Source organism: Octodon degus, unplaced genomic scaffold, assembly GCF_000260255.1.
Source record: "Octodon degus isolate 3935 unplaced genomic scaffold, OctDeg1.0 scaffold00098, whole genome shotgun sequence".
NCBI lineage: Eukaryota > Metazoa > Chordata > Mammalia > Rodentia > Octodontidae > Octodon > Octodon degus.
Window position 1 is genome coordinate 1,503,772 of NW_004524674.1, and position 10,931 is coordinate 1,514,702.

General features: G+C 45.8%; 1 protein-coding gene across 4 annotated transcripts in view; it reads left to right on the forward strand.

Moving 5' to 3' along the window:
* Slc13a5 (solute carrier family 13 member 5) overlaps window positions 1–5,189 on the forward strand; it is a 41,958-nt gene extending 36,769 nt beyond the window's left edge. For 2 of the 4 annotated variants that reach the window (XM_023723323.1, XM_004638307.3), the window contains one exon: window positions 30–257. In XM_023723323.1, the coding sequence (XP_023579091.1) occupies window positions 30–161 (132 nt within the window). In that variant the 3' untranslated portion in view covers window positions 162–257. Of the gene's footprint in view, window positions 1–29 lie in introns of all 4 variants that reach the window. The other 2 variants (XM_004638305.3, XM_023723325.1) reach the window with 1 other exon arrangement.
* Window positions 5,190–10,931: the final 5,742 nt, after the last annotated feature.

The window sequence follows — 10,931 nt, forward strand, 5'->3', positions numbered from 1 at the left end:
TTACTTACTTATTTATTTTTATTTTTCAGGTGAAAACAGGACTAATGATGAATGTAATTGGAGTCTTGTGTGTGTTTTTGTCTGTCAACACCTGGGGACGGGCCATATTTGACTTGGATCATTTCCCTGAATGGGCTAACATGACACAAATTAAGACTTAGGAAGAGCCACAAGACCATGCACACAGCCTACACCCTCCTGAGGACTCCAAGATTTCCAGTACACCTTACAAAGTGCTTTGGGGCTCGCACCCCAGAGATACTCAATCATGACCACACCCCTCCAAGACTCAGCCAAGGGGTCACTTCTTCCTTCAGGGCTAGAGTCAGAGATGGTGATGGGCAGGCTCAGAAGTGAAGAGATCATCTCAAGAGGAATGGAATCCATTTTCCTGGGGACTGGAAGGCGGGAGAGGAACCAGGACACAGGCTTTTGTACCATGAGGCCTTGGGCAGGCCCCATGCTGGCCCATACTGGACATTGGTTCTTACCTGCTTAGTCCCAGGTACTCCACATGCATATTAGAGATAACTACCTGGCAGTGCCTGTATCTCTGGCTGCCTCAGATCTGTCACTCTGAAGGGGACTACTCAGCCAGGATAGGACATCTGTTCTCAGGCAACCCTCCACTGCTGGGATGACAGCACCTTCGGGAGACTCTCCACCCTCCTCATGATGACTCCTGCTTCCCTTCCCACAGCTCACTCCTGGCTGATCAACACCCCTTTCCCAACTCTCTAGTGACCCTCCTTTCAACTGCTCAGTCTTTTTGCTGTCTGGGACAGCAGCTGTTGAAATCCCCAGGGTCCCCTCTTCTCTCCCAACAAGTTTAGCTCTTTGGGGAAATACCTTTGCCCCAGTTCTGGACAGCTGGGGTCACACTCCGAGTATGGGTGCCATGGCTCTTTGGTGGTCACAGTGGAGTACCAAGGTCTTCCTCACCGATAGGCTCAGAGTGGCTCCAGTGGCTGGGCCACGTCAGAATTTAGCTGTCCATCTGGACTTTCAGCTCTGCTGGTAAATCTCCCCCTGTGTTGACTGGCCAGAGCTCTGGCAGCCAGCTAGAGCATCATTGAGAATGAGAAGTGTTTGGTGGCCCCTAAACCACACTGCCTACCTGGTGGGTGAATCTACCTGAATTTTCAGATAGTAACCACAGAGTAGCATAGAAACTCTGAAGCTCTCATGAGAATGGGAGACATGAGAGGCAACTGCTCTCCTGTTCAATTTCTTTCTCTTTCTTTTCTTTTTCCTTCCTTTCTCCCTTACTTTTTTCCTTCCTTCTTTCCTTTTATCTTCCTTTTCTCCCTTCCTTTTTAATCCTTCCTTCCTTCCTTCCTTTCCTTCCTTTCTTCCTTTTGTCCTTCCTTATATTACTCTGGGAGAGAGTTGGTGGCAGAGATGAGGTCCATGGAAAAATTTTTCAGGGGAGAAAGTATGGGAACCTAATGAAAGCCCATCAAAGACCAAATGTGTATCTAATTCCTTGGGAGGGCAGATTCCTGACCATACAGTTGAAGTTTTGCCCTCATTATGCTCTGTCTCCCATGGAAATTTCCAGCAGGCTGACTTGTCACTGGTTTTCTGCTAGGGGGTGGGCAGCAGGAAGGTGCATGAATGAACAGTTATTCTCTGTAACTGTAGCACCTCCTTGGTGCTAGGCCTTTTTGTATCTGGAGAATCCACTAGTTATCTTATTGGATCTTTGCTGCAACCCTGTGAGACAGGAAGTAGTTATCTTGTCACTGAAGAAAACTAAGGTTCAGAATGGCCAAGGGATATGTCTTATCCTGTTACACATCAAATCAGCAACAGTTATGTTGCAACCTCTGAGGGTAGATCAACAAAAATTGATATGGCACCATGCCCATTGCTTCTTCCTTTAATCATCAAGAGCTTTGACTGATACATGTACAGAAAGATGGCTAGTCCAAGGGCCTGCCTGCAGAGTACTGAACATGAATCTCTTCCAACTGTCTCTTCCAAGATGTGTTCAGGGCAGTGCTGAATTAGACTGAGCTGGTCCTTTCCCTAGAACAAAAGCATAAAGATGAGGCTTCGATTTCCTCTGGATATACAGCCAGCAAGAGGCCATGATGAATGTGACTGCTAAGTAACTGACCCATGTTGTCAGAGGCACACACTTGATGGTAGTGGGTAAGGTCAGTGAAGAGCATCCTAAGTGGGCATTGAAAGATGAGTAAAATGAGCAGGTGTGAGGGAAGGGTTGGCAGGGTGGGCAGAGGCCTCTACCAGGCACCATTTAGTAGAGGAATTATGAGGTTAGGTAGAAGTCTCAGAAAGGCAGAGCCCATATCTGATGAGATGGAGTAAAGGCTATTCCTACATATGCTTCTTGCATCCTGGAATTGTACTCACATTTATGACCTATGGTAATGAGAAATGCTTTTGACTGCATATAAGAGAAAACACAGCACAGAGTGGCTTAAACCATAGAGTTATTTAGTGTTTCCTTTACAGAAATCTAGAAGTACATTGTATGGTAGCTCACTTAAGCCACCAAAGACTTGGGCTCTAGTCTACTGTCATCTTCAGGGATCACATTTTCACCCTCATGCTGGATTCTAGGTTTAACATACATCTTTCTTTAAGACAGAAGGAAAAGGGTTCAGGGTTGGGCCTGACTATGTCAAAGGACATCTTCCCCTTTCATTAGAAAAATACAACCTTCCTCAGAAGCCCCAAGCAGACTCCTCTCTACCCCTTCTTGGCAAGGGCCAGATCACACACCCACATTGTAAACAATCATTGACAAGGAAAGGTGGAATACCATAGGATGAATTGACTCATTTCCTGGAGTTACAGGATTGGTTTTTGTTTTGTCAAATCAAGGGATTTCCCCATTCTGTCAGGGGTGTGGTAGGGGAAAGCTGCTGGGTAGGTGATGGGAAGTATCTGGTGTTCTCACTCTAAGGCCAGTTGAGTGACTCCTTTTCAGTGGAATTCAGGAGGAGCATGTTGCTAACTAGCAAGAGAGCATGAGTCTGGTTAAAAGCTTCAGCAACGCCTGTACTCCAAAAGGCCAGGCCACCTCTGAGGGTAGACCAAGCTCACTGCTAACATCTGATGCCAAACAAGACATTCTATTCTCTTGGCTTCTAAGGGACTTTTCCCAGAGTCACTCCTCCCCCCACTGCAGTTGACCTTACGCTTGCACCAGACAGTCCTTTTCCTGCCCCATCCCCATCAACCAGGCAGTCTCAGCTCATAGCCTGTTGCATGCACCCACTTTCTGCTATCATCCAAGGCTCAGCCACTCGCAGAAGGCTATCTCAGGCCCATCCCCATCTATGTTTTACCTCTAACATTTTGTAAAGAGGTTCTAACCTTGGCCCCCAAACTCCATCTTCTTAGTGTTTGAAGTAGACATTAGGACCTAAGGTTAGCTGAACATGTGATGATTCTGACTAGGGTTGCTCTTTTAATATTTTTCTCAGGGACTATGATTCTATAAAGATTATTGCAAAGCCCCAGCCTCCTGGCTCCTTGCCATCTGATCCCCAAATCAGGAACTCCCGAGGGCAGGCTGAGGTCTTCCTCGAGCTAGCACCTGGACATCCATCTCTGGCAGGGCTGATGAACAGGGCCTCAGCCTGGTAAAGGTGGAATCTTCTCTCTTTTAAAAACCACTTGTATACTATCTGGGAGCTTTTTCTCCGGGTTCCAAACAGGACATTAGAGACTGGGGATTTGGCTCAGCAGTAGAATGCTTGCCTAGCAAGCTAGAAGCCCTGGGTTTGGTCCTCAGCTCCAAAACCAAACCAAACCAAAACAAAATAAAATAAACCTCCTAAATAGGACCTTAACCCACAATCACACAGTACAGTCCTTGAAATGAGTAAGAATGGTCTTGGTAAGACCCTTAATGGCATGGTCTTGATTGGTAAAAATAAAGACCAAACACTGGATTATCTGGTTAAATAATGACATCTCATTGTCTCATTTTTAGTGCAGAATACCTCCTTCCAGGCAGTATTCACCTAGTCCTACAGTCTCTTAAAAGCTTTATTTCTCAACCTACAAGGGAAACATAATGTCTTCACATTAAAAAAAGTTTCGCCCAGATGAATCTTGCACTTTGTGAGATAAGCTTTGACATTATGCAACCAGAAGTTTGTTTCCGGGTGAAATCTTTTCAGTCAAATTTTTAGTCTGAATTTTACTTGTATCCTGAGCCAGGACTCAGGAACTCATTTCCTTGCTCCAGCAACATCTTCCACATGATTTCCTGATATGCTGTCAAAGTGCACACTTCTACCTACAGAGCCACAGCCGCGCCCTGCTGGCAGCATACCCGATTCCAGCTCTCAAGGGTAGAAGAATATTAAAATCTCAGAACATGTTTTTATCCAATCAAGAATTTTAAACTATACTTAATGATAAAAATTTAATATGAACACAGTACCAGAAGTTCCAACAAATACAAGTAGTATTGAGATGTATCCCTCCCATCTCCAACTTTGAGTTCCCCATATCCCTTCCAGAAAGACAACCAAGGTCAATAGTTTCTTACACATCCTCCTAGAGACAGTACATACGTAAGGATTAGGTAAAGGTATATGTTCCCTTTATTACATAAAGAAGCATACTCTGTGTATGCTTCTTATTTCTGTGCATACTCTTTTAGCTTCTGTCCCTCTACGCTGATCTTAAATATTTGTTTGGAGATCATTCTATTTCAAGACATTAAGCTGGGCTAGTATCTTTTCCCATCAATAGTTAATTTTGTCTTTAAGTTGGAAAAAAGTTAAATTCAGGGAATAGCATAGACCTTAAGTGTACAATCCAACGATTTTGACAAATATGTATACCATGTAATTAATACCCCAATTCTGTCACTCTCTTCCAGAATTCTTCCTGCCCCTTCCAGTAATGTTTCTCTTTTGGGCAAGCAGGGTCTGATTTCTGTCAGCATAGACTGGCTTTGTCAAGTTGAAGTTTATAGATACAGAATCACACAACACATACTTTTATATGTCCAATTTTTCTTACCCAATAGTTCTGAAGTTCATTTCTGTAGCTATATCTTACCATTCCTTTTATTGTTGTTGCTACGTAGTATTCCATTGCATGAACATAACGCAATTTGTCTGTCCTGTTGGGGGACATTTGGACCATTGCAGTTAGGGGGCATTATAAATAAAGCTGTTATAAACATCTCTATTCAAGTCTTTTTGTCTTTATTCAAGTCTTTATTTCTCTTGAATGTGTGCCTAGGAGCAAGCCTCAGGTTTTTTTTAAAGTTGTGTAGTATTCCACTGTAAGTATGTGCTATAGAATAAACAAGTCCCCTGTTGATGGGAATTCTGGTTGTTTTTGTTGTGTTGTTAATGCTGTCATAAATACCTATTTGTGAATACTTATGCATACCTATATGTGAATAATTCTTTCCTAGAATGACATGCTGGGTCAAGAGATGCATATTTAATTCTGAGATGTTGCCAAATTCCTTCCAGAGATGTTGAACTAATGTGTATTCTCATGAACTAGGGATGATCCCTGCTCTTACATAATCTTAGCCACTGTACTAAATCACAATCTTTGCTTATCTGAATGCTATGAGTTCTATTTGCAATTCTCTGTCTTATTTCCCTGATGGTGCTGGGACCTATGCATGCTAAGCAGGCACCATCACTGAGCTACACCCTGAAACATGTATTTTTTAAATACATGAAACATGTATTTTTTAAAGTAATGCTGAGTATTTTCCAAATATTATAATCCATTTGTTTATCTTTTTTGGTAGCGTCCTTGTCTTTTGGCCACTTTCCAAAAAAAGTTTTTGAAAAATACCTTCTCACATTCACTTTAAAGAACTCTTTGTACAGTAAAAAATTAGTCATTTGTCAGAAAATTTTCTATGTTAAGATCTTCTAAGGTTTATTCTTCTTTTTCATTTTTCCCCCCATCTGGGTTCACATAGTTTTTCATAATAATTTCTGAATCAGCTTCTCCAGTGTCAAAAAAAAAAAACCAAAAAACCCTCTGGCTCTCTGGCTGGCATTTACCTCTGGCCATCTCTCCTGTTCCCTCTCCCCTCACTCCAGGGTTTCCTGGCCTCGGTTCTACTGACATCTCAGACTGAATACTTCTTTATTGTAGGATGCTGTTCTGTACCCTGTGGGATACTGAGTGGCATCCTGGCTCCTATGTGCCAGTAGCAGCCCTCTCCCCACATCTAACTGTGACAAGGAAAACTGTCTCATCATTGCCAAATGCCTCCTGGAGGACAAACTCACCCAATACTCAGCACCACCGACTCCCTCGGTTCCAGCTATCTAGAGTATGAAAGGTCTACTCCTGTCCTTATCTTGCCTTAAATCGTTGCTCAAATATATTTCTCAGCCTATTTTAAATTACAGCTCTCCTACCTGCCCCACATCCCCCACACCTGACTTTTCTCTATTGTATTTTTCATCTTCTAGAATACTATATAATTAACTTCTTCCATGTCTTGTCTGTCTCTTCTGTCTCTAAAAATGCAAGCCCCATAAAGGCAAAGAGGGTTTTTTTGTATGTCAGTTTTGATCAACCTTCGATCTCTTGTACTGCTAACACACCTAGTACACAGGGTGCATCCAGTAAATATTGGACAAATGCCTCAGGATGGGTTATTAGATTGAATTAGGTGAAAAACAGTAACTTTACAATGTCATGTCCTATGTAAGAACACTGTATTTGTCTGCACATTAAAGTTTTCTTTTACTCTCCTCCTCAGATGTTTTAAAAGTTTTTTTTAGAAATGAGAAATTTGAGGGAAAGATTCAATAGTAAATATGGGCCCAGACTTTCAAAATTTGTCCTTCAGTGGATTTGGGAAGCTTAAGTGCCTGACATGGGGATGGGTACAGTTTGCCATCTGGGGCCAGGTGAGCCTCAGGCTTGGGGTCTAGAGTTAGGGTCTCTCTTCCCCATCACCCACCCATGCCAGAGTCCCTGGCTCCCAGCTTCTGCTGTAGCTGATAGGGCATCTCACATGTTCACCTCTTCCTTTTTTCTAAGGGATCCTTAGCTGAGGGAAACAGAAGAGACACAGTTCAGGGGAATCCCCCTAAGAGAGGGGTTTTCCCCCAAAGAGCTAGAGGCACCAACTCCAGTGGGTTGGCCTCTGGAAATGGCTCTCTGGAATACCCATGGATTTCTTCCTGTAAGAAGAGATGCTTGTCTCTGCATTCTTTGGGCCAGATGACAAACAGGCAGAGGTCATTTCCTGCCCAGCTCCCTAACCCAACAGAAAGCACTGTCAGATTACCTCTCACACCCACTGTTGCCTTCACCATGGAGTAAAGTGGCTGGGCTGCTGGACGGAGATCGCACCTTAGTAGGCACTGAGAGGCCACGGGTGAAGGGGCCTCTTCTGTCCCCCTAGACTCTTCCACACAGGCCCATCCTGGCCAGGCCTGACTTGCAGGAGGCATCCGCTGGGCTCTTCACTCTCCTCTCTGGCTTTGGTTCCTTACCTGGGTAATGGACACAGCCACTCTTCCAAGGCTCAGAGGACTTGTTCGTGGCAGTGCCAGCCACTACTGCCCCTCCCTGGAGTCTTCTTTCTTGCAGGGCTGAGAAGCCTGCCCACCAGGACCATATGAGTTCCACCCTACCCCAAGATTAACACTGACTGTACCCAAGGTATGCCAGTAACCTGGTGTCACTCAGGGTAGGAGTGAGATCTTAGGCACCAAGCACCAAAGAAATGATAGGGTCCCCTGCATTTAAGTCAGTAGCACCAAATGACATTATGTTTGTGAGTTGAAACCAGTGACACTGACTGTTGGTGTAGGCACTGTTGTATGGTGTCCTGCCTGTGCCCTAGCTAGCCAGTGTTCTGCCTCTGTAACCCCAGCTTTTGTGGAAAGTCCAGCAGCCCTGCTTAGAGCCCAGAACTCCAAGACCTGGGCTGTTTCAGAGCTTTGGCAGGCCAGGCCTATATCCTGCAGGGCGTCTGGGAGCAGCTTCTACCCGCTGCTGGGCTGTGGCAGTGTCCCGTGGTTCACCACTCCACATTTATAGCTACAGTGCTTCTCAGTTTACTGTGCTTGCAGTGGGAGGCCTGGCTCTCTGGAAACCACAGCTGTGGCTTTTCGGGTGTCTGCCTGAGTGTGGGACTATGAGGAAGGCTCGGGCTCGGGCTTGCCCCTATCCCCTGCCTGGAAGCTCACTGAGGCTGGAAGCAGCTGCTCCCATATGGAGGGTTCCTCAGTGCCCCTCCCTCAGACTGGTGTCCTGCGGGAAGCAGGATCCCTTTCAGACAGTGAGGTGCTCCTTGGGGCCCCTGAGAAGAAGAGAGTGGATGGAGAAGATGAGAGTTGTCAGACTGGAGAAAGGACAGATGCAGTGACAAAGGTCCGCCTGGCCCCCGTGATGCCATGCCAGTGCTGTTTTCTGCTGCCAGGAGCCAAGATGGGTCCATCTGGGGCCTCCCAGAGTTGGGGCTGGGCCCTCAATGCGAAATGACTGAGGAAAATTAGAAAACATCAGCAACATTTTTGAGCTGGGTGTGGTGCAGAGCATCTGTAATGCTTGCACTCAGGAGTCTGAGACAGCAGGATTGCCTTGTGTTTGAGGGTAATCTGGGCACACAGTGAGTTTGAAATATAGACGCCAGCCCCTGGGGTATGATGAACCAGTAACTGAGAGGGGTGTGGTGGCATACAACAGTAATCCTAGCACTGAGGAGGCTGAAAACAGGAGGATCACTATGAGTTTGAGCTGTGTAGTGAGACCCTGTACCAAATATATAAATATATATATATATAATATGTAGTGAATTATAGAGCAAGACCCTCTCTCAAAAAAATTATATATATAGTTTCTGAGCTGCAACATTGCTGCTCTAGAATTTTAATTTTCTTCCCTACTGGCTGGGTTTTATAAAAGTCACATTATCAGAATGGCTACCTTGGACTGTCCCTGCCTCACACTGTGACTCAGTTGATCCTCTGCATAGGTCACCCCTTTGACCAGAAGTCTGAAGCTTAGAGGGGTTTAGGGAGGTAGGTGAAATCTCTAAACACCGGCAACTGCAGAGCACTTGGGGGCCAGAAGCCCCGCTCTGTACCATGGCCCTGTATGCTGTGTGAACTAGAGAGTGGGTGCTGGCTCGGGGGAAACAGGGCCTGGCTCTTCTGTGCAGCCAGCTATGACCCTGAGCCACCTCAGTCAGTGGAGGGACAGCTCTCCTGACAGACTCCCCACTTGCCCCCACTCCCATCCTCATATGCGCCAGGGCACTGGGCCTACCTCTGACCTCTCCTCAATAACTCCTGAATCAGGGAGGGAAGGCAGGATGGAGTCTGGGCCCAAACACAAGACAGGCCCCTCGGATGTATGGAAGTTCACACCCTGCAATCGAGGGAAACCCCAGAGGGCAAACAGGGAGGGGAGGCAGGGCAGGTAGGGCCATGATTACTGGGTAGGGTGTGGAAGGGCCCCACAGGAGGGCTAGGTCCACCTTGAGGAGGAAAGGTAGGAGGGCTGCAACCTAAAAATGGAACAGGTTGTCACATAAATAGGATACCTATGGGATGTGTTTCTTTTTTAAAGTTATAATTTGTTTTAGTGTTCTCTAACTCAATAAATAGTCCTGGCATGCCAGCCCCTGGTGGTTTCCGCCCAGTGAAATGGGCAGCTGACTAACTCAGGTCATGGTGGTCTTCATGTGAGTCTGAAGCAGTGTTTATGGTGAGTGTGTGAGACTGTGTGTGAGTGTGCACTTGCACCGGCAAAGAGCATTTCAGTTCTACTTTTAGTGACCCTTGCTAGATACCTAGTCTGGGCTGAGGACTGGGATCACAGAGCAGAGCCATGCCCTGTCCCTGCCCTGGAGGACAAATGCAAGTCAACAATCATCCTACAGATTGGTATAGGCAAGTCAAAGTTAACTTGACCTGAGTGAACTAGAAAAGGCTTCATAGGATGGATTCATCCTATTCTTCATAGGATGCAGCAGTTTTGAAAACATGTAATTGGGCTTTCCTTCTTTCTGAGGAAGAATAGTTACTGAGCACCTACCACATTCCATGTGTTGACCTAGTAGAAAACAGGCATGATACTTACCAGGGAAGTCTAGCAGGAGATAGTTATGTGGATGGCGACAATACAATGTTTCAAGAGTAAAAACAGGTATGTATGCAAGATACCCTAAGATGAAAAGACCATTTCTCTATGTGGGGCCATAAGAGCAAGGGCCTGTTCAGTGAGTTGACCTGTTGAGTGACCTGGTGGGAACAGGGGAGCTGTGTGCATCACAGCTCTCTCTAGGGACTTCCTTAGGCCCAAATGCTTAGCAAGTTGCCAAGGGCACTGGGGCAGTCAAGGAGCTATGGAGGCAGAACTGGTGATTTCAGGCCAGTTCTCTATGAACTGTGGTGGTGTTTGGACAACTCCAGCTTCACTGCTTTATTTATGAGCTGGTAGCCTAAAGGTGCCACTTGACATCTCTGGACCTTATGTTTTCATATCTCAAGTGAAAATTTTGATGGCACTGGTCACACCTATCACCTTGATTCGAGAAGTAACTGAGAAGGTATGTGTGAAGGACCTCAGAAAGAACTCATCCCTGGAGCTATGGATTAATGACAGCTGTTCTCCCTCCTCCCTCTACAGGCACAGAGAGGCTCAGCCAGGTTGAGGAGAGCCATACAGAAGAAAGGCAGCAGGCCCTCCTGACCCTGCTGGGGCTCCAAGTCAGTGGGTGTGGATCCTTCCATTCTTGGTAGGGGGTGTCATGGTGGGGCAGAGGCCATGTCCCCCTAGATCCATTGGGAAGGGAAACTTGACTGGTCTCAGCATGGTTGGTCACAGAGGTTCCTTCATTGGGTTGAGGTTCTTTGGCGTTCTATATGCTTCAGTTACCTGAATGTCAGATTGTTTCCTCATATTTGGGAAGTTTTCTGCTATTACTTCTGCCC